The sequence below is a fragment of the Ursus americanus genome, chromosome X, assembly GCF_024610735.1.
Source record: "Ursus americanus isolate L20-20 chromosome X, mUrsAme1.1.p, whole genome shotgun sequence".
Taxonomy (NCBI): domain Eukaryota; kingdom Metazoa; phylum Chordata; class Mammalia; order Carnivora; family Ursidae; genus Ursus; species Ursus americanus.
This window is the reverse complement of record NC_142164.1, coordinates 87733705-87757349: the sequence shown is the minus strand read 5'-3', so window position 1 is coordinate 87757349 and position 23645 is coordinate 87733705. Positions and strand designations below refer to the sequence as shown.

The window sequence follows — 23645 nt, the reverse complement described above, 5'->3', positions numbered from 1 at the left end:
GAGTCTTCCAGTCCATGAATATAGTATATCTCCATTTGTTTAAGTATTCTTTAATGTCTCAATAAATGTTATCATTTTTCCTGTGTCCTGAACATCTTTGTTAGATTTGCTCCTAGCTTGTTGATTAAAAAAAAAGAGGTTATTTTTATATTTTCAAACATATATAAGAGAGTAATGAACCCCAAATACCTACAACCCAGCTTTAACATTTATTAACTCTTGGCTTGTTCTAGTTACAACCTATCTACCCTAGATTATTCTGAAACAAATCCAAGTTTGTATCATTCCCTTCTTAAATATTCTTAAATTCCTTTTAAATCTATTGTTTCCCCCTCTCCTTTTCCTTCTTGCAATTTATTTGTTGCAAAAGCTGGCTGTCCAATAGTTTACAAGTCTGGATTTTTTTTTTTTTTAAAGATTTTATTTATTTATTCGATAGAGATAGAGACAGCCAGCGAGAGAGGGAACACAAGCGGGGGAGTGGGAGAGGGAGAAGCAGGCTCCCAGCGGAGGAGCCTGATGTGGGGCTCGATCCCAGAACGCCGGGATCACGCCCTGAGCCGAAGGCAGACGCCCAACCGCTGTGCCACCCAGGCGCCCCCAAGTCTGGATTTTTCTGATTTCATTCCTGTGGTGTCTTCAGTAAGTCCCTGTCTTTTGCATTTCCTCCAAATAGGTAGTTAGATTTAGAGGTCTGATCAAATATAGTTTTCATTTTTTTTTGCAAGAATACTTTATAGTATTAAGGTGATGCAGGTGGTGTTATGTATGGTATGTAAGAAATTCTTATTTTCTCAGGGCACCTGGGTTGCTTGGTCAGTTGTGTGTCCGACTTGTGATTTTGGCTCAGGTCATGATCTCGGGGTCCTGGGATGGAGCCCCACGTTGGGCTCGCTGCTCAGTGGGGAGTCTGCTTCTCCCTCTCCCACTGCTTGTGCACGTGTGCTCTCTCTTAAATGAATAAATAAATCTTATTTTTAAATATTCTTTTTTTGCTGGTAAATAGAAATTGACTTTTAAATATTGATTTGATATCAACCATCTTGCTGACCTCTCATATTAATTCTAATGGTTTATCTATAGACTCCTTTGAACTTTTTTTTTTAAAAAAGATTTTATTTACTTATTTGAGAGAGAGTGAGAGAGAGAGGAGCAGGGGGAAGGGCAGAAGGAGAGGGAGAAGCAGACTCCTGCTGAGCAGGGAGCCCAATGTGGGCCTCGATCCTGGGACTCCGGGATCATGACCTGAGCCAAAGGCAGATGCTTAACCGACTGAGCTACCTAGGCGCCCCATAGAGCCCTTTGAATTTCTACACACCGAAATGTACCACCTGAAGTATTTTTTCCCTTTCCGATAATGTCTGCTGTAGGTTTATTGTAGATGCTCTCAATCAGGTTAAGGAAGTTCCCTTCAATTACAGTTTGTGAGGGTTTTAATCATGAGTGGATGTTAAATTTTACCAAGTGCTTTTCCTGCATCTACTGATAGGACCATGTGGATTTTCTTTAGTCTGTTAATGCAGTGGATTGGCTTGACTGGTTTCAAATGTTGAACCAGCTGTGCATTCCCAGTACAGACTCTGCCGGGTCAAGATGTATTATCCTTATTATATATTGCTGGATTCAGTTTGCTAATATTTTGCTGAGGACTTTTACATCTAGGTTCATGAGGGAGCCTGATCTGTAGTTTTCTTGAATTGCCTTTTGTCAATTTTGGTGTCAGGGTAATGCTGGCATCATGAAATGCGTTGGGAAATGTTCTCTCTTCTTGAAAAGACTGTCCTCCATGTCTCTTATTTTCTCTTGTTCATTGAGGGGTTTTTAATTCCTTTCTTTTTTGGTTAGGAGAAGGACCTTTACTGGGAAATGCTGTGAATGCTCAGCAACAGCGTCCAAGTCAATCCCTGCATATTACGTCAGTGGCACACAGAGGAGGCTGATGAAGCCTTTGCTTTGGGGATTCTTCCAGTACAAGCCAATATGTGCTGTAGCCATAACCACGGCTTCTGTGAGGCACAGGATCTTTGGAAGCATAAACAAAACCGAGGAATTTTTGACAGGTTAAAAGAGACAAAATCCTGACCCCATGAAGCTTACATTACAGTCTATAGAGTATCTTATAACCAATGTTTTTAAGCAAAAGGAATAAAAGTAAAAAGTTCCCAGTAAAAATTTGTGGTGTGGCTATGTGATGCAATGACAGAGGAATGAAACGGGTCTTCACCAGCCACTCAGGGAGTGAGTGCTATTTCTTTTAACTCAGTAAGTGCAGGAAAACCATGGCAGGATTTAGGTCAACCTAGTGGGAAATTTCAAACACACGTTTAACATTTTTATTGCTGCTTGGATGAGGGTCTGGTAGGCAAGGGGAGGGATGACACATTCAGGGACTCAAAATATATCAAAATAGACTGGTGGGCCTTGTCAAGCATGATGAAATCTAACAAGGATAAAGAAGGTAAGGCATCTGGGTCCCCAAACAATTGATTTCTCATCTCCAGGCTGTGAAAAATGTCACTTGGTAGAAACACCCATGAACCAAGATTCTGGGTCTGGCTGATAGTATTGTTTCAAATCTTTCTCACCCACACCGCGTGCCCACCTACATTCTACACACCAACTCAGCTTTCCACCCACCAGCAGCACTGCTCTTTCTCACCGCCGAGAATGCCTCCCTCTACCTCCAATGTCCGACTCAGGCCCCAAGGCACATGGTGCCCAGTGGGCCCCTTCCTCATCATCCCAGCCAGAATTCCCTTTTTCCCCTCTACGGTTTTTGCACTTTCACTGAGTTTTTCTCATAATAAACCGAACATATTTGAAGCGTACGGTTCCATCAGTTCTGCTGCATGTATACATTCTTCCCTCTCTCCTCTGGATCCCCAGGCAACCGATGTCACGATAGATTAGTTTTGGTTTTCTGGAATTTCATATGAATAGAATCATACAGTATGTTCTTTTTTTTTTTTTCACCTGGAAACTCAGCATAATGATTTTGAGTTTTATCCAGACTGTGTCAATAGTTCATTCCTTTTTCTTGCTTCATAGCCCCCACTGCATGGCTAGGCCATCATTTGTTCATCCGTTCAGCTGTTGGTGAAAACTTGAAAAAAATTTTCGCCTAATACGGTGTGTGGCCACTGAGGTTTGGTTACTGCGTGTTTTGTTCTTGGCAGTTCCTTCTGGTTCTTCTTCAAATCTGCCATGCCACTAACAGTTTCCCTGTTCTCTGAAGATATTTTTCAAGATTATTGGTTTTAAAACATACGCATAGTTGTTTAAAAACCTTGCCTCCTAATTCCAATACGTCAAGTGGGATTAGGTTTGTTTCTGCTGCCATTCTGTCATTTCAGCAGGGGTCTCTGTTGGGTCTGTCAGGCAGGTCTGGTTTCCTTTTGTGCCTGTAGGCTTTTTGGGGTTTTTTTGACTCATTGGTCACTGCCCTGGTAAAAGTTTATGTGGGGGGTGAGGAAGGGCTCTAGGATGAGGCCTAGCATAAAGTGTTCTCCTTCAGAGACTTTCTCTTCGTAACAGATATAGGCAACTACTATGAGTAAAGGAGAGGCCTCAAATCAAGTGTAAGGCCGGAATGTCCCTGGCTGTCCCAGGCTCTGTGTATCTGGGTACAGAGCTATTCAAGGTGGACCAGCGGCCACAATTTTTTTTCAGGGAAACTTTGTTTTATTCGTGTCTTTGGCTTTGCTCAGTGACAAGGCAGTCTTCTCTCTAGTCCCCAGCTGTTGAAGGGCAGCAAGTGAACACTCCTCTGCTTGCTCTTAACAGGAGGGCAGAGCCTTTGCAGTCCCGACAATGGGTGATGGGTCTCCTAACAGATCCCCCTGCTTGTACAGGCCTTAGGTCTTAACCTTAGTTCTCCAGCAGGAAAGTTTTCAGTAAAAGACGTGTCCTCTTGGCAAATGGGCCAATTCGGTGCTCTACTTTCTATCACTCTGATTAATGGCTTTCATATAAAAATTTGTCACTGAGTTGCCCGATGCCTTTTTGGCTACTTAATGCTTTTAAGGTCATTTTCAAAAACATTTTCTGCAGCACTTTCCATTTTTTTTTTCCAGCAGGAGGACTGATTCAGATAACCTAGTCCACCATTACAGGAGACAGGGAGCAAATCCGCTTCTCCCACTGCCATTTCTCAGGATCCTTCTAGAGGACTCAGGAGTTCTAGGTGTCCATGAAACAGGATTTCTACAGATGATCTGACTAGGGAGAAGAGGTCTGGCATCCACACAGTTCTTTTCAAAAAATGCTCATATGGCAGCCGGCTAGAACACATTTTGTCAAATGTAAATGTCACTAATGACATAATAACATCATCATGAAAGTGACTCAGAAATCACTTCCGTCCTGCTAATGCTTAAACTGTTCCTTGAAGATGGGACTGCAAGGCAGGGCCAGATGGAAGGCTGCCTGCCACTTCCTCCGGCGGGGCCTGCGAGTCCCCATGGAAAATGATGGCATCTGAAGTTCTTATCCGCTCCGACATTCTAAACGTACGGATATTTTTGGAAACGTGGGATAGCTGACGGAGGCAATCACGCAAAGGAAATTAACCGAGAAATCCCTTTAACTGGTGAAAAAACAATTATCAACGTCTGTGGACTCAGTGCCTCTGGGCTTCAAGTATTCGGGGATGGACTGCCCCAAGGCCTAATGGTTCCTATTTTTGGTCGTGTGAAACAGAACTCAGATATAAAGTCATCTCTTTCCTAGATTTCTCATATAATGCTCAAGTACTGATGAAGGCGAAATCACCAGCATCTTTCAAAACACAGTTCAAGTAAGCGAAGAGTAACAATGGTAGAAACAGATTTTACTAAAATATATAGTAATCTGGGACTCCTTTTCTTGCAGTTAAAAATGGTGTTTGACTTGTTTTCACCACTTAACCTTTCTAACAAAATAGGTGTTTTTAAAGACTGCACGGTAAAGAATGAAGCTTCTGGCTGCCTTTTTCTCCTAACAAAACCCATTTTACCTTCAAATACCCTGAATGACCCTGACGAGGCCTTTGAGTTCTTCACCGGTGGTGGTGGTGGGGGGCGGTGAAATGAGTGCTGAGAGAGCATGAGGAGGGGCAAGGAGAGGGTTTGTTTTAAAATAAACAAAACAGGAGCGCCTGGGTGGCTCAGTCGGTTAAGTGTCTGCCTTCAGCTCAGGTCCTGATCCCAGCGTCCTGGGATGGAGCCTGGGGGCAGGCTCCCTGCTCAGTGGGGAGTCTGCTTCTCCCTCTCCCTATCCCCCACCCCCGGCTCGTGCTCTCTCTCTCGCTCTATCTCTAGATAAATCTTTAAAACAAAACAAAACAAAATGCAGTTCTAAAAGGATTGAAGCAGATGTGGGAGTGGGGGACTGTGCTAAGGGACGAGGAGGTGACCGCGTCCTGCGACCCGAGGCTAGCCACTCAACCTCCCTCTAGACCTTCCTCTCCTTTTACGTAAAACCAAGACCTGACTCTAAGCAGGGACTTACTAGATGCTGAGGATTTAGCATTCTTGGATGACTATTCTGAACTTTGTTTGGCTAGCGGAGCAAACGGGTTTTACACAATAAAACGATAGGAGGTTGACAAAAGGATGGTCGGGGCTTTGTTTTTATTGTAAAACAAAACGGACCAAGGAAAACATACCATTCCTGAAGTTCAGGAGAAGGAATGAGACCTGCAGTTCCATTTTTGGAGTTTTCCAGTTTACCCTGCCACCAGTTGTGATCGTCCTTACTAATAATCTGGATAATGTCACCAACTCTGAATCGAATGCCAGCTTCTTTGCAGGGGATGAGGTCATCCTTGGCTGGATCATATTCAAATTGTGCTCTTACATAGATCTATAAAACAGGAGTTTGTGAGAAGGGCTGCCACGGTGATATGAAAGAAAACAGCTCTAACCTAATACCCAAACACCAACACTTACAATACGCACAGGACATTAGATGGTGAAGCCACATGATACATGGAGATAGGACACAAGTGCTACCGCTAGAGACAATGCCTCTGATGTGTACAGGTGCAAGCCTCTGCTGTTTTTATTTGGAGGGAATGCTGACGATACTTGTTTAATAAAGAGCAAGACTTAGCTTCTGCTTTTACTATAACAGGTGAGGTCTCTAAATTATAGAGAGGTATGCTTACCATTTTTAAATCTGCATATATTCAGCTGATGTTACGGGCACATTGTCATGATCACGTGGCAGCCTTTACGCCACATACACAAACACTCAGGGAGGTTTTAACCCCAAAGCAGCACGTGATACAAAAGCAGCAAGCGCTCTGTGTTGGTATCTTGCTGTAAAATGCCTACATGACGACTAGCGGTGTGGCTACACACGGCTGATAAACGTAATGAAAACAGTTTTTAAAGCATTTAAAAAAAATCCATCGTGTCATTAGGTTTTTAAGAAGGACTTGGGCTTTGTATCTGTATTTTACTCTTCTTAGAGAAGAGAAATGACTTTGAATCCTAGCTTTGCCACTTGAAAGCAGCACAGAGCTTCAAGATATGCAGAGTTCAAGGCTCTGGGTTTTACGCTATGTCAATGTAATTAGTAAATATTATAAAAGGAAACAGACGAGCACACAAGGGGTTATCATACGGCAGCATTTCGTGAATCACTGTATTTCTAAATGCTTTAAAATAAGATGCTAGGCAGCTAAAGCTGCATCAGTCAGGCAGGCTTTAGAATAAACTATGGGCACCAGTTTACGCACACCTGACCTCCAAATCCGACTCTCTTCGGACGCCAAATTCCAAGAAAATTCCCCATAAATAATTCTATCTCTTGAAATTAAATTGGAGTATTAATGTTTCAGTCACTGTAAAACCAACCTGAAGGCTTTGGAACTATTGTGTGATTATTCTGTTCAAGTTTTCTTGTCAGAAATCCAGCCTTTGGATTTCAGGTGCCTTTGCACCTGAAATGCAGACTCTTAAAGTGCCTGGTAAACTAGAAGCTGCTTGCCGGTGGCAGGCAGCACGTCACTTTCCCCGGGGGACCCCCCCCAAAGGCATACTGGGATGCAAAGCCAGGATGTTCTGAGTTTTCACTGTAAGTGGCTTTTAGATACTCACATGCAAATACAAATTAAGAAAAAGCCTTGAAATTTCAGAAAATTACTGCTTAACATGGTCATCAGCACATATGTTTTAGTTATTCTTAGAATTCTAGGAGTTTTGTAACCTTTCACAATTTTTTCCCCCAGCTCCAGATGCAGGCCCGTGTAAGACCCCCCCCCCCCCACCGAAGGCTGAATTCTTAAACTATCAACACAGGTTTATCAGGTTGAAATTACAATAACCATCACAGCTACAAAGATGTGAGGAAAAAAAATCCTTATAGAAAATTAGTCATGTGTAATGTGTTAAAATGAAATGGTACAAGCTCTCAATGCTTAAATGTTATGGTCCAAAATGCAGACATTATGGGATGGAAAGGGTTAATAAAGGATTGGCTATTAGCAGCTCAGTTTAGAGAAGTTTCTATAGAGGGTATCTATTCACCTGTCGTCCTTTTGGTTGGGTAGTTGATGGCAAGTCCTGTAGAATAAAGCCAACCCAGGAGAAAAATTTTCATTTACTTTTCAAGAGTACAAGGTAATTCGTGTGTTCTGTTACATTATGATTAAAAAATGAGCTAGATTTCAGTTGTAAAGAAATCATATACATTATTCCATTTCTCAGAAATGTTGAGTTATCGAAAAAATCAAACCCAGGCCATTTAGCAGCAAGCTGAGGAAAGCAGGTAAGTTTAAGCAAGAGAGAAAATGTGTTCTTAAGAAACAACTCAGCATCTTCAACACAAAAGCCACAGTGAGTGAAACGGCCCTATTAGAAACAAAAACAAAACCCCAAACTTAGAAGAGCTGTTGCCCTTTTCAACTTAGTCGCTGTAATCATTTCGGTTTTGAGAAATTCAATGGCTATATGGATTTTCACCATCCTCAAAGTATTACATGTTTAACCATTAAAAACCAATTCCTTTGGTAGCCTATTTGGAAGTTAAAAACAAAGGTTGTTAGGAAATTTTCTTCCATAATTTCTCTTACTGATATCATTCCGTTCGAGATGATCTCTAAATTATTGACAATTTTATCTGATTAAAGACAGTTGATGTGTTTTTTTTAAAGGGCACATGGATTGCAAACGAGCGATACTGCTGCGATTAGTAAAACTCACGGTACATTTCAACAGCAATATCAGCAACTTAAGATTTTGTTACCCCGAAAGATCAGACGCTTGCACCTTAAGTGCTTCCGTTTAAGTAAATGAAAAACAATTCTTTTCATATTCCAAAATGAATAGTTCTGAAAAAAATGGTAAAATTCCAAGTTCAAGTCAACATATCAAGTACTTTGTGTTAAAGATGTGATAACAGCGTGGCTTAAGTGCAGTTGGAAGCTAGTTCCTTTTGCTTTTCATATCCAGGCAAGGCTTAGAATTCACAAAAATATGTGCACGGACCACAATAACAGAGGGCACACCAATTCGTAACGTAGATAGCGGAAACTAAAACAGGTTGCTGATATCACTCAGAATAGACAACTACAAAGCCCGAGAATACCCAGATGCCTACTCTGCAAAATCCTTATGTTTCTTCATCTTTCTCCAATTAAAAAAAATTTAGAAATTTCAACAAATTGCCACTTAATATATCCTTTGCGTTAAGTCTGAGCAAAGTCAGAGATGCTAGTGGGGTGACACGGAAATATTTTGAGAATGACCAAAGTGATCTCGAACTCCAGTTCTTCCAATTTAACTAATTAAAGGGATTTTTCATGAGAAGAAAATGTCGAAAAGATTTTCCAGGAGTAAACTGCATTGTAGCTGTAGTAGCCTTGTATATCGGCAGAAGACAATATTTCCACTGAACACACGTAACTAGAACACTCATGGCAGGTGGCACCAACAGAATTGTCACACTTGGCCGTGTGGAGCTAGAGTTCTTACCGAAACAGAATTGTTAGTGCTGCTATGACCATTAGCTGGGGACTGCCTGGAAGTGGAGGGGGAATCTCTCTGAAATAAGACACAAGGGTCATTAACACAGAACACCAGCACAGAAACAGAGATATTCACATCAACAGTTACAACCACAATCTGACAACCGTTTCCTCTGAGGTTTTTTTAGCTGTAAAGGTGCTATACTGACTTACTTGCATGATTTCACGGAAGGAGGAAAAAATTTTTGCAGTCTGAAGATTCACATATTGTACGCGATGATCGTGTCATTCATTAATAATGTCTTTCCTGTCTCCAACACTCTATAACCTTGGCTGATTTTAAGTGAGACCCAGAAGAGGGAATTGATATTAAAATCCTATCGAGGACTGTAAAATGACAAATATTACTATAAACTTATTGTGCGGAAGATCCCAATTGCCTAATTTATTATTCAAAATTAGGTTTGAAAAGTACTTAATAGTTTTTAGGTACCTTAGTGTCAAAACTTACTGAATGACTCATTTGAAGTGAAAGAAATCTAAAAAAAAGAAAAAAAAAAAGACTTCTCATGTTGTAATCACCTTGGAGTCTTTCCAGGACAAATATTACTAATGCAGGTAAAAGACAGACATCCACCAGAGAAGAAACCTTTATTCTTTAGATCATTTTAGGAGACTGATTAAAACAATAACCTTGAACCTCTAAAAAGATTACACTTCCGGCCAAGGTCCCAGGAGGCACAGCCACTACTCCCTCGATCCGTGGTCCTCAGTCACACTCTCCATACTGTGTGACACATTTGCAATCCTTTCTGGGCTCCATTCCCTTATTGTCCAAATCAGCTTTAAGGACAAGAACTAGGAGAAGAAAATATGCACTGTAGTGTGTATAGTGGTTTAGTGGAGTACTTTGAAACCTTTGAGATGTACATGTCTGCTCAAGAGACACTTGTTTTTTCTAGAAGATATACAGAAAACTTCTGGAGCTTGTTAGCTTTTTGAATACTGGGCTCGCTTAGACGAGCATTCTCAAATGCTCATGAACAGATCAGTTTCTAGGTGCCATCCCCAGAGACTCAAGTCAGCAGGGCCAGCGTGAGGGCAGGGGTCTCCCCTCTTTTGCCTGGGGGATGCTGATGCGGGTGGCCAGAGAGCCCTTCTTTGGGAAGTATTGCCCTAGCTGGGAGTTGTTGTCCAACCACAGGCTTGAATTCTGCCCGAGCACCGGAGGTTCAAACAGGTTGGGGGTAGGGCTAGGAGGGGAGTATCATTTTTTCTACTATTCACAGGTAAAGAGGGTAAGGGGGGAGCTCTTCTGACTCAAGCGTAGAATTTACATGTCTAATACTGGTCCCACCCTAAAACTAGTTCTACTACTTAAAAAACACAAGAGAAACTTGTAATTAATAACTAACAATATCCCCTAGTAAAAAGACAAAAATCAATCGTATTCACTAAATGTCTTCTCTGCTGAGAAATGGTATGAGGACCACCTATGATTTTAGAACATTAGAACACCTCACGTGAGAGGTGTGTGTGACCTTCTCTCTTCCCCGGAACGTTTGTGTTCTAGGTTACAAATTTGAAAACTATGAACCCTGGAGCAGAAGTAGCTCTGCATTTTCTTTTGAAATACTGTATTAATTGAAGTTCCATAAAAAGCCACAAAGAGGAGCTCAAAACCTGATAGAACAGAAACCCCAACTGTCACAGTGCACCAAAACATATCCTTGACCAAACTACAAATTCTTAGATATATCTTCAGTAGGTTTAGAGAACAAAACATAAAGCCTCTGAGTTTGCTTGTGAGATCTACAGCATGACTGGGGCCTGGAAGAGGCATCGTAATTTTCCCCTCAACTTCTCCTGAGTACGAATTCAACTTTCTGGACGAGTTATCCAGTAAGTTACTTGTCTGTCCTGGAAATTAACTATAGGAAATGTGTACTTCACACTGATGTACACAGACCTGGAAGATGCACACGAAAAGAACAAGCTTCAAATAGTTCTGCTCAAGCTGAATGTGCAATGACTGAAGGATGACAGACCCTTCATGCCAGTCTGTATTTCCAAATATAAAAAGAATAGATTTTGGAATCTCATTTAATGACTGACATGAAACTGAATATAGGTTGGAGAGCTACAATTTCTATAGGGTACACCTACCGTGAGAAAGAAACTTTGGGGCTGTGTCACCCTAGAAAACGTACTTGCTTATGAATCACGTAGTGTCCCAAATTGAAACGATTTCACAGAAGGTTGCAAAGCCTCTACTCCTCTCGCAAAGTCAGTTATCAATTCCTCACGGACTTAACATCTGTCCAGGGCCTTGTCACAGTTATTTGAACACCTCGATCTTAACAGAAATAGATCACTTCTCAAATTCTTGGAAAGAAGAACTATCTGTGTGATTTCTTAATAAGGGAAGTGAATGTACTTCCTGGAAATATTATTGCAATTATCTTTTTTTCCTCAGAGACTCCATTTGTTCTTATTAAGCCTCCTGTCATTATCTGGAGCTCCTCTAGATTTTGCTGCGATTCCAGCCTGCAGAAAGTTAGAGTGCTGAGGAGTTCCCCCATGGAAGCAGGGCCGAGTAGGTGAATGGAACCTACTCTGTTCCGTTATCTTTGTTGTAAAATTGGTGTGCAGTGATCAACAGCACAGGCAGAAACAATTTCCCAGAAAGCCAAAACATTCAGCCATCAGCAGACAGTTAGTTAAGAACCCAGAGGAGACAGGGGTGGCGGGGAGGGGGGTTGCGCCAGAGCCATTACCTCACAGGACGATGACTGAGTGCGGTAGCTTGGCACGATCTTGAAGGTGATACTCCCCCGCATTTCCCGCTGGAGGCAGAAGAAAGGAGAGCTCTCTTAACATACAAATGTAGCACACAGAGACACACGAGAAACCACTCGAATGTGTGGGGGGGTAATTAATGCAAGCCAGCTGAGACGCAGGGGCCTAAAACGAACTGGAGGGAGAAGGTAGGGGCTGCTCACAGGAATAGACATTGTTCTCGGGAGAAACCCTGCAAAGTCAAGGCTGAGTGCCTTGTTCGTGCAGCAGCGGTGGAACAGACCTCAGGCGGTTCCCTTTTTGTAGACACAGATACAGAAACCTCTAAGTGCCTTTCAAAAGTGAGTATGAATTGATCCAGACAACAGAGTAAGTAATTACACAAAAATGATATTTGGTCTGCTACATGATGATGGTGTACTCCATTAAATTTGCTTTGTCTTTCATAATGTTGGCCTCATGGACTTTGCTGTCGTGAGTCGGTGTGCTTATTTCACACGTAAGAGATATTCATAACTTGGGAGGCCGCTATACTGTGGCAGGAAGAGGGTCCGGGACCAGAGGTCCCAGACGTCTGCCTCTGCTCAGTACGACAATGAACACAGGCCAGGGACTGTCATTATGCATTTTTAATGCAAGGCCAATGTGAACACAGATTTTGGATATGTACGGTCAAAAATAGCCAGGTCTACTATGTCTTTCCTTCCCTCTGTGCTGCAGAGAAATTCAATACAGCTGGCTATGACTAGCTATACAAGAACGAGGCTTCTGACGTTGCTGATGCCAGCAGAACAGAGGCCGCTGAGAAACTAGTTCACACGTACGCACAACTGGAAAGGTTATCTTTACACATTTGCTTGGTAAGAGACAGGAGATCAAGGAGGAAAGGAGAGCGTCGAAGCCCATGCTGCTCGATGGGCAAGAGGTTTCCAAGCTCTGTTGCACGTTAAGCATTTTCCTAGTTGTCAGTTCTTATGGATATTGTGGAAATTCAAGTCCACACAAATGGTGGGATCAGAAATACTCTGATTACAAAAGAATACCGCTTATTAAGGTGAAAAAACAAGCTAACAAACTGAAAGTCAATCTTGGAAAAAAGAAACTTTCATATACTCACAAGCATTTTTTGCAGCTGTTCCACTGTTTGGTTAGCCACACTGATGCCATTAATTTCTCGAATTTCATCACCGACATGAAGTGTACCTAAAGAAATGACACAAAAATAAACACGATAGATGTATCATTTATAACAAAATCTAAAGGCAGCAATATAAGTAACTAAAAAAATTAAGCTAACTATTGAAGGCCAATGTTTCAGAAACAGGTACGGATTGGGCTCATGTGGTAAACTCAGCAAAACAGATACATCTACTTACGGAAGACATGCTTTTGAAAGATGGCTGTGGAAATCTGCTTATTTCTCGACAGAGGCACTGTGTATCGTGGTTTAAAATGACAGTTTCTAGATCTCACCTGTCTGGGGGCAAATCTCAGCTACATCCCTTACCAGCTTTAAGATCTTGGGTAGGTTACCAAAATGTTCCGTGTCTCAGTCTTCAACATTTACAAAGTGGAGATGAAAACAGTACCTATTTCATATGATTGCCTTGAGGATTAAGTTAGCTTAATACATGTAGATGGATCAGAAGTGTTCGTGGCACATATTAAAGTACCACTGAAGTGCCTTGTCTTTTTCTACCATTCTGATCAATATTATCTACCAAATATGATACAAAGAATTGTGATAATACCTGTATAACACTAAACTTACATTAGACAAAACATAATCCTTTTATAATAATTTGGATGGCATTTCAGGGTCCTGTAATACTTCATTTGGAAAAAGTGACCAAGAACCAATGCTCAAATAGGGAGTTATGTGAAGTTTTACTTCCTTGTTTATAAATTGTGTACATGTTTACATACTGACCTGACATCATTACAAAAAGCTCACAGCATCTTTTAGAGGTACATATTACAATGCACGTAAAGAAAATAAGACCCCACAGATTTGCTTCGAAATAATCCAGGGGGGACAGTAGGGGAAGTACAGATGACACTGGTGTGGCCATGAATTAACAGTAATTTGACTGGGTTATGGGTATGTGGGTGATCGCTGCACTCTTCTTTCTACTTTTCTCTACTTGAACTCACTGCACTATTCTCTCTACTCATGTTTGGAAATTAACTTAATAAAATAAAAATCTGGGGACTTTTGCTTCCAGTATGGCTGGTTAGTCACTGGAAGACTTTCTCACGACTGTATCTCACCTAGGGTATGCCTCTTGAAGTGTTACTGGTCTCACAAAAGGAGTACAAATTCCTAAGAGCACCTTCTACTTCCATCCCCACCATCCACTCCACACAAAACCCTGTGAGCTGGACCCAGAGTGACGGCAAACTAAGGGTGGATGCCACAGGAGCAATGCCTGCTAGCTGGATTCTTTTTTTTTTGGAAGATTTTATTTATTTATTTGACAGAGCACAAGCAGGGTGAGGAACACAGAGAGAGGGAGAAGCAGGCTCCCCACTGAGTAGGAAGCCTGATGTGGGGCTCGATCCCAGGGCCCTGGGATCATGACCTGAGCCGAAGGCAGACACTGAACCATCTGAGCCACCCAGGTGCCCCTGCTAGCTGGATTCTGAGCCTTGGGCCAACAGCAAGTGAGAGAAGCTGAGCCCAGGAACCTGGAGGGAGGCAAGATCCAGACTGGTGGCACTCCATGGTAACTAGTAGAAGAGGGAACAAACTCCCTCTGGAGGAAAGTGTACCCAGTTTAGGCCCACAGGACTTCCACTAATTAGAACAAACAACGAGCTCACAATCACAGGTCACCAAACATACAATAAGGCAAACTACTATGTGAGTCATCAGAAACAGAAAAAACAGATTTAAATTGTCAAGGGGGACAGATAGAATGATCAGATACAGAATATAAAATAACTACATGTTCAATATTAGGAAAAAAGTAAAGGACCTAATTGCAAGGATGAGCATGCAACAAGAGATTATCAGAGGGGAACAGACAGATTTGAAAACAAAACTAAGAACAAATGACTAGTACTTTAAGAACAGAACAATGTAACTGGTGATATAAACCAGTGAATGGATGAGCTGAACAGAAATTCAGATATGGCTGAAGAGAGTTTCAGTGCACTGGAAGATATAACTAAATAAATTACCTAGAATGCAGGCCAGAGAAATGAGACAGGGAAAATAGGAAACAAGAAATAAAGAAAATAGGAAAAAAGAGATACAGAGGGACTGTCTAACACATGTCTAGTAGAGTTCAGAAGGAGAGAACATGGAGAATGGAGAAGAGGCAATATTTGAAGAAATAATGGTTGTAAACTTTACTGAACTGATGAAAACATGATTATGCAGATCCAGGAAGAATAATGTATCCTAAACAGGATGCATTATTACTTTTTCCTAAAACAGGATACATCCTAAAACAGGATACATCCAAACAGGATAAATAAAAAGAAAGCCATGTTGGAAGGTAGTGAAGCATAGAACATCTAAAGACAAAGATCTTTTACCCCCCCAAAAGATAAAGTTCTCAAAACAATCAGAGAGAAAGGAGAGATCACCTACAAAGCAAGGACAATGGTAGTGACATCAGGCTTCCCAATGTCAAACAATGGACGCCAAAATACAACAGAATGGTAACCATCAATCTAAAATTGTGCTCTCAGCAAAAGTAATCTTCAAGATTGAGGCTGAAATAAAATATTTACAGATAAATACCGCCTGAGAGAGTTTATAAGCAGGAGGCTAGCACTAAAGGAACTTCTAAGGATGTACTTTAGGAAGAAGGCAAATGCTCCTCAAAGGATGGCCTGAGATTTAAGAAGGAATGGTGAGTTTATACCTGAAACTAATATACCAAACACCTGTACATTAATTATACTAGAAATAAAATAAGATAGAAGGAATGGTAAGTAAATAAAATCATAAACATTTATGTAAATCCAAAAAATGGTCATATTTTAATAGTAATTTCAAATTTGTGAATTTAAAACAGGACAGAACTAAAATACTGGGCAAGAATAATATGTAAGTCAGGAGTTTGATCAGATTTAGTGTTCCAATGTCTTTGTATTCTTTGGGAGTGGGGTTAAGAGTCTGTTTCACTTTAGTATATGTAATGTTAAATATGTGTGATAAAATTTCAAGGTAACCACCTAAAAAATAGAAATAGAATGCTGAAATTCTAAACTACCAGGGGGAAAAATGGAACAAAAAATGAACAAGAAAATCAATTAAAAAAGGGATAAATATAAATAAAAAAGACAGAAATCATCACAACTAATATTAGTGGGCTAACCTTGCCCATTAAAAGATAGTGATGATCAGAGTGCATTAGAAAATGTAAAACTCAGCTTAAAAAATGTTTGCAAGAGACACCATAATGCATACAAACACAGAATGGTTGGAAATAAAAGGATGGACGAAGACATGCTGGCAAACACTAAAATAAAGTTGGAATAAGTATGTTAATATTAGATAAAGGTTTTAAATAGAAAATATCAGTAAGGATAGAAATGGTGACCAGGTATTTCTATGCACCTAATTAGCTTCAAATATGTAAAGCCAAAATGGAGAGATCTATAGATAGAAAGTGAAAAACTCTTACTATGACAGTGAGATATTTCAGCAATTACTGATAGGTGAGACAGACAAAAAAAATCAGTCACGATATAGAAGATGTGAACAAAAAAATTAACAACCTCGAGCCAATCATCATATAGAGAACTCTCCATGCAACAGTTAAAGAATAAACATTCTTAAGTACACATGGACTATTTACAAAACTGATTAAAGTGTTATGCCATCAAGCAAGTCTCAACAAACCTCAAAGAAATGGTGTCATACAGACCACACTCTTTGACCACAATGCAATTAAGTTAGAAGTAAATTATAAAAAGACACAAAGAAAATCTTCTTAGATGTGGTATGTAAAAAACACTTCTAAATAACTGTGGGTCAATGAAAGATACCATAATAAGAATTTAAGAGTACTTAGAACTTAATTACAAAAAAAATGCTTTGTAACAAAACTGGTGGGATACAGATAAATGAGTACTTAAGGGTAGAGTTTAGACTCAGATGCATATATTAGAAAAAAAGACTGGGATAAATGAAATAAGTGTCTAAGAAAGTTAGATAAAACCAAGATGAAGTAGAATGAAAGAGATAAATAGAAATCAGGTCATAAAACAATGAAATAGAAAATAAACATACAATGGAGAGAATTAACAGAAGCCAAAGTGGGTTTCTGAACAAACCCCTGGCAAAGCTGATTAAGAGAAAAAAGGCAAGGCACGAATAAACAATTTTAAGAATGAACAAGGGGATACATTTATAGAGATGGCAGGGAATAAAAAGGTAAGAAAACACTATGCAGAAGCTTACTGCAATAATTTTTAAAAACTTAAGTTTTTTAAGGAAAATGTAATTTACCAAATTTACTCAAGATATAAAAAGCCCGAATAGCCTTAAGAATGTTAAAGAAATTGAAGCAGTTAAAAAAAAAAAGTCTTTCCTGGGGTGCGTGGCTGGCTCAGTTGGTAGAGCATACAACTTTTGATCTAAGGGTCATGAGTTCAAGCCCCACATTGGGCATAGAACTTCCTTAAAAAAAAAAAGTCTTTTCTAAAAAAACCAAAATCAAAACCAAAACATCAGGCCTTGATAGTTTTATGGCAAGTTCTACCAAACTTCAAAGGTACAAATCATTCCAATATTCTACAAAGTCTTTCAGAGAACTCATGAAGGGAGAAGGCTCTCCACGTCATTTTATGAGGCAATGTAACTTTGAAACTAAAACCCGACAGAAAAAGACAAGACAGGAAAATTAACTACCGTCCAGTCTCTCTCGTAATTACAAATACACAAATTCTAAACAAAACATTAGCGCACAGAATCCAGCAGTACATACAAAAAAAAAAAAAAACACAATGAGTAAGCTGGGTTTATCTGAGACATGCAGAAGGGGTTTATCATTAGGAAATCTTTAAAAGTCATTTACTACGTTAATAGATAAAAGGAAAAAAATTCCAAATGATCATCTCAGCAGATGAAGAGCATTTGATAAGATTCAAAACTCAATCATAATTAAAAGGCTCAGCAACTAAGAATTAAGAGAATGTCCTCAGCCCTAATAAAAGGCATCTAACTAAAATTCTACAGTAAACGGTACTCTTTGTGGGGAATCATGGAAAAGCTACCTTTCAAAAACAAGACTAGAAGAATGATGTCCGCTATACCACTTCTATCAGAGATGGCAGGTCCTAGTCACACAGTAATACAAGAAAAAGAGATTACAGAAACAATGATGTTGTGACTTTACTGAATTTATAGCAAATTATTAAAAATAAGAAACAGAAGACTCATCCTGGAGTCTAAAACCAATTCTGCCGTGTGGGCACCGTCTACTCCTGCAGCCTATGAAGAGTCCCCTGGAGGCAGCAGTAATGCCGGACACCATCTGTGTACACAGCGGTCCGGAAGGCACGAAAATGCTTCCGGTGTTACTTCTTGCATCTGGGGTGAAGGAAAAAGTAAAGAGGTGCTAGGGACAAAAAAAAAAAAAAAAAAAAGAAAAAACCCCTCATCTCAAAGAAAGGAAGCCTAATTTTTGGACAGGAGAATCATTTTTGGGTCAGCCTGTAAATACTAACACCTATAACTCAGCCCTTTCACAGAGGAGGCTAGGCCTATGTGTGTAAATCTCGCCCACCCGAGAGTTAATGAAAGTTCCCCTTTCTCAAAAACTCATTCTTTGTTTACTTCAGGCCTTAGTGAATTCCTTTCTCAGAATGACTGCAATTATTGTAGCAGGTATTAGAAACTTAATCTAGAAAAAAAAAAAGAAACTTAGTCTAGATTTGATATTTCTTATTTTACTGTTTAATTTTTGTATTATTTATCAAGCTCTAATTTCCTAATTAAGAGTATATCTCATTCCTGAGTGAATGAGAAATTCTTGAACTGTCATTATATATCTATACCCATAAATGAATGTACGTATGTATGTATGTATGTCCCAGAATAGATGCCTTCCATATATCTGGGGGCCAGGTATGATACTTTGCTTTAGCCCCCACGGTCTTTTGTAAGTGAGGATCCAAAGAGTAATTCAGAGATGTTCCAGGAACAGAACTGTAATATACCCTCCCCTCCCTTATCCACAGGCTGGAGCATGTACAGATGAATATGAACAAATAGAGGCCAACTGTGATTAAAACCAAAGACAGATAACTTAAATAGATCATTTATGTGGACCACAGAGTAAACAGATTGTTTATATGGGTCATAAAAAATACCTCCTCCACTAGGCTAAGTTAAGGAGGGAAAGAATCACATATGAAACTTACCTTGCCTGTGAATCATGCCCCCGTGCATAATTCTTGCAACAATACAATGATTTAGCTCATTCATTTTTAAAGTGATTCCCTGTAAAAAGTTAAGTAAAAGAGAATTACTATTTCTATGTTGGTGATTTCACTGTAGATAATTTTATTGACAAAAGTTAGGAAAACATTCAAGAAAATATGGAAAATGAAGGAGGAAAGCCATCTGTTACTCCACCATGCCACGACAAAAATGTTATCTTTGGTATTTTGATTGCTATAATAATAGTAATACATAATTCTATATTGTGCTTTAAAAAAATAGATTTATTTATTTATTTTTAGAGAGAAAGAGAGAGCACGAGCAGGAGGGGCAGAGGAGAGGGAGAGAGAATTCCAAGCAGACTCCATGCTGAGCACAGAGCCCAGTGCAGGGCTTGATCCCACGACCCCAGAGATCACCACCTGAGCTGAAATAAGAGTCAAGCATTCAACTGACTGACACAGTTTAGCGCCCCTTAATGTGTTCAGTTTGCTAAGTTTGACATATGTATACATGTGTGAAACCATTACTATAATAAGGAGCATGAATATATCCATCACCCTTAAAAATTTCCTGTGTCCACTGGTAATCTACTCCCAACCCTGTACCCCCTTCCCCTACCCTATGGCCCCTCATATGGTACACACTCTTTTTTGTTGCTTTTTTAAAATTCACAGTGTGAGATTTAATCATGTTGTATGTATCAATGGTTCATTCTTTGCCCTTGATGAGTATTCCACTGTGTGGATATATCATTTTGTTTATTCTTTCATAGACTGAATTTTTTCTCTAGCTTTAGGCTATTAGAAGTGAGCTGTATTCCTGGGTTAGTCTCCAGTTGGTCATGATGTATTCTTCTTTTGTTAAGATATGGATTTGAGTTTTTGCATCTATATTCATGAGGGACACCAGTCTGTAGTTTTCTTATATTGTCTTTATCTGGTTTTGGCATCAGGGTAAAAATGCTAGCCACCTAATAATAATAATGATAACAATAATAATGATGATGATGTTGAGAAAAATTCCTTCCTTTTCAATGTTTTGGGGAGAGCTTGTGTAGAATTGGTATTATTTCTTTATTATATGTTTGGTAGATTTCACCAGTAATGCCATCTTGGAGTTTTCTTTGAGGAATGGTTTTTATTTTTAAATTCAGTTTTTAAATACTATAGGGCAATTCAGTGTATTCCTGAAGTGAGCTTTGGCATGCTTCTGTCTTCCAGGGAATTTGTCCATTTCATCTGAGTTGAATTTCTTAGCATAAAGTTGTTTATAAGATTTCCTTATACTTTTTTATGTCTGTAGATTCTGTAGTAGTATCACATTTTTACGCAGGATACTGGTAATTAAGGTCTTCTTTTTTTTCCTGATTAATCTGATCTTCTCAAAGAAAAAGCTTGTTTTATGGATTTTTTCCCTGTTTTCTTTTTTTTTTTATAAAGATTTTATTTATTTATTCGACAGAGATAGAGACAGCCAGCGAGAGAGGGAACACAAGCAGGGGGAGTGGGAGAGGAAGAAGCAGGCTCACAGCGGAAGAGCCTGATGTGGGGCTCGATCCCAGAACCGCGGGATCACGCCCTGAGCCGAAGGCAGACGCTTAACCGCTGTGCCACCCAGGCGCCCCTCCCTCTGTTTTCTATTTCATTAATTTCCACTTTGATCTTTATTATTTCTTTCCTTTCACTCGCTTTGGGTCTAATGTGCTCTTTTTTGTTCTAGTTTCTTAAGGTAGAAGCTGAGGTCATTTAAGATATTTCTTCTCTAATATAGGTGTTTAGTGCTACGCATTTCTCCCTAAGTACTGCTTTCACAGCATCCCAGAAATTCTGGTATGTTGTTGTTTCATTTTCATTCACTTCAGAATACTTTTTAATTTCCCTTTTGATTTCTTCTTTGATCCATGGGTTATTTAGAATTGTGTTATTTAGTTTTCAAATGCTTGGGGAGTTTTCCTGAGGTCTGTTATTCATTTCCAATTTAATCGCAATGTGGTCTGAGAATTATATTTTGATATTAATATAGCCACTCCAGCTTCCTTTTGTTCAATGCCATCATAATATATCTTCTTCCATCCTTTTACTTTGAAACTATTTGTCTTTATGTACAAAGCAATTCTGGCAGGCAATATATAATTGGATCTGCCCCCCGCCCCCATTTGACAATCTCTGCTTCTTAATTTGGGGAATTTAGACTATTTGCATTTCATAGGATTATTGATATACTCAGGTATAAATATATCTTCTTGCTATTTAATTTTTGTTCTATCTGTTTCATGTTCTCTTTTCCCTCTTTTTCTGCCTTCTTTTGGATTAGCTTATTTTTATTCTATTTTCTCTCCTGTGTTGTCTGATTGGCTATAATTCGGTTTTGTTGTTTCAGGGGTTGTTTCAGAGTTTATGGCATACATCTTTAACTTATCACAATCCACCTTCAAGTGATATTACACAATGTCACATATAGTATAAGAACCTTTTAATAGTATAGTTCCACTTCTTTCTTCTGACCTTTGTGCTACAGTTACACATTTTACTTTTACATGTAATAAGCCCTCAAACACATTGCTCTTATTTTTGTTTAAACTGCCAATTATCTTTATTTATTTATTTATTTATTTATTTATTTATTTATTTAAAGATTTTATTTATTTATTTGACAGAGATAGAGACAGCCAGCGAGAGAGGGAACACAAGCAGGGGGAGTGGGAGAGGAAGAAGCAGGCTCATAGTGGAGGAGCCTGATGTGGGGCTCGATCCCATAACGCCGGGATCATGCCCTGAGCCGAAGGCAGACGCTTAACCGCTGTGCCACCCAGGCGCCCCTAAACTGCCAATTATCTTTTAAAGAGATTTAAATGATAAGGTTGTCCTTTAACATTTCTTATACTGTAGGTCTACTGAATTATTTCAGTTTTGGTATGTCTGAAAATGTTTTTATTTTGTCTTTAGTTTTTGAAACATACCTTTGCTTGGTTTTGAATTCTAAGACAAAACCTCTCAAGGTTTTGTTTTTTTCTTTCAGTACCTTAAAGACACTGTTCTTCTCAATTGTATTGTTTCTGATAAGAAGTCTAATGCCATTCTTATCTTTGTTCCTCTGTATGTAACATTTCTTTATCTGTTTTTAAGATCTTCTATTTATCATGGTTTCTAAACCGTTTGATTAAGATGTACCCTGGTGTTGTTTTCTTCATGTTTCATGGTTCATTGTGGTCTTGGGCCTGCAGATTTATATATTCATCAAGTTTGGAATGTTTTCATCCATTATTTCTTCAGATATCCTTTCTCTCTCCTCTTCACTCTCTTCTCCTTCATAGAATCCAATTAACCATACGTTAGGCTGCCTGAAGTTGTCCCAGAGCTCAGTGATGCTTTTTTTTTTCTTTCTTGAGAGAGAGAGAGAGAGAGCGAGAGAGAGCGCGCACGTGCGCATGCAAGCAGCGGGGAGGGGGATAGGGAGACGGAGAGAGAGAATCTTAAGCAGGCTCCACGACCAGCACGGAGCCCAATGCAGGGCTCAATCTCATGACCCTGAGATCATGACCTAAGCTGAAATCAAGAGTCAGATGCTTAACCAACTGAGCCACCTAGGCACCCCTGCTTTTTTCATTTTTAAAAATTCTTTTTCTGTATTTCATTTTGGATAGTTTCTATTGCTATATCTTTGAGTTCACTAATCTTTTCTTCTCAAATGTCTGATCTGCCATTAATACCATAGTGTATTTTTCTGCTAATTCTAATATCTTTGTCAGTTCTGTCAGTTTTGACTGATTATTCACCACATTATAGGTCACATTTTCCCCCTTTGTTACATGCCTATCAATCTTTGATTCAATGCCAGACATCGTGAATTTTATCTTGCTGCAATGCTAGATGTTTTTTATTCCTATAAATATTCTTAGGCTTTGTTCTGGGATATACTTCACTTACTTGGGTCACTTACGTTTTTTTTTTTTTTTTTTAATAATGATTTTTTATTATATTATGTTAGTCACCATACAGTACATCCCCGGTTTTCGATGTAAGGCTCGATGATTCATTAGTTGTGTATAACACCCAGTGCACCATGCAATATGTGCCCTCCTTACTACCCATCACCGGTCTATCCCATTCCCCCACCCCCCTCCCCTCTGTAGCCCTCAGTTTGTTTCTCATAGTCCATAGTCTCTCATGTTTCATTCCCCCTTCTGATTACCCCCCCTTTCTTTATCCCTTTCTTCCCCTACTGATCATTCTAGTTCTTATGTTCCATAGATGAGAGAAATCATATGATAGTTGTCTTTCTCTGCTTGACTTATTTCACTAAGCATTATCTCCTCCAGTGCCGTCCATGTTGTAGCAAATGTTGAGAACTCATTCTTTCTGATTGCTGAGTAATATTCCATTGTATATATGGACCACAACTTCTTAATCCAGTCATCTGTTGCAGGGCATCTCGGCTCCTTCCACGATTTAGCTATTGTGGACATTGCTGCTATGAACATTGGGGTGCATA

The 23645-nt window shown here is 39.5% G+C and overlaps 1 protein-coding gene across 8 annotated transcripts in view; it reads right to left on the bottom strand.

The window, feature by feature from the left end:
• Positions 1 to 23645, bottom strand: part of CASK (calcium/calmodulin dependent serine protein kinase) — a 349106-nt gene that overhangs the window by 26505 nt on the left and 298956 nt on the right. For 2 of the 8 annotated variants that reach the window (XM_087859504.1, XM_087859505.1), the window contains exons 15-20: positions 19133 to 19211; positions 12867 to 12952; positions 11728 to 11796; positions 8958 to 9026; positions 7512 to 7547; positions 5645 to 5841 (exon numbers count right to left, since the gene is read on the bottom strand). In XM_087859504.1, coding sequence (XP_087715630.1) covers positions 5645 to 5841; positions 7512 to 7547; positions 8958 to 9026; positions 11728 to 11796; positions 12867 to 12952; positions 19133 to 19211 — 536 coding nt within the window. The remainder of the gene's footprint in view (positions 1 to 5644; positions 5842 to 7511; positions 7548 to 8957; positions 9027 to 11727; positions 11797 to 12866; positions 12953 to 19132; positions 19212 to 23645) is intronic. The other 6 variants (XM_087859498.1, XM_087859499.1, XM_087859500.1 and 3 more) reach the window with 3 other exon arrangements.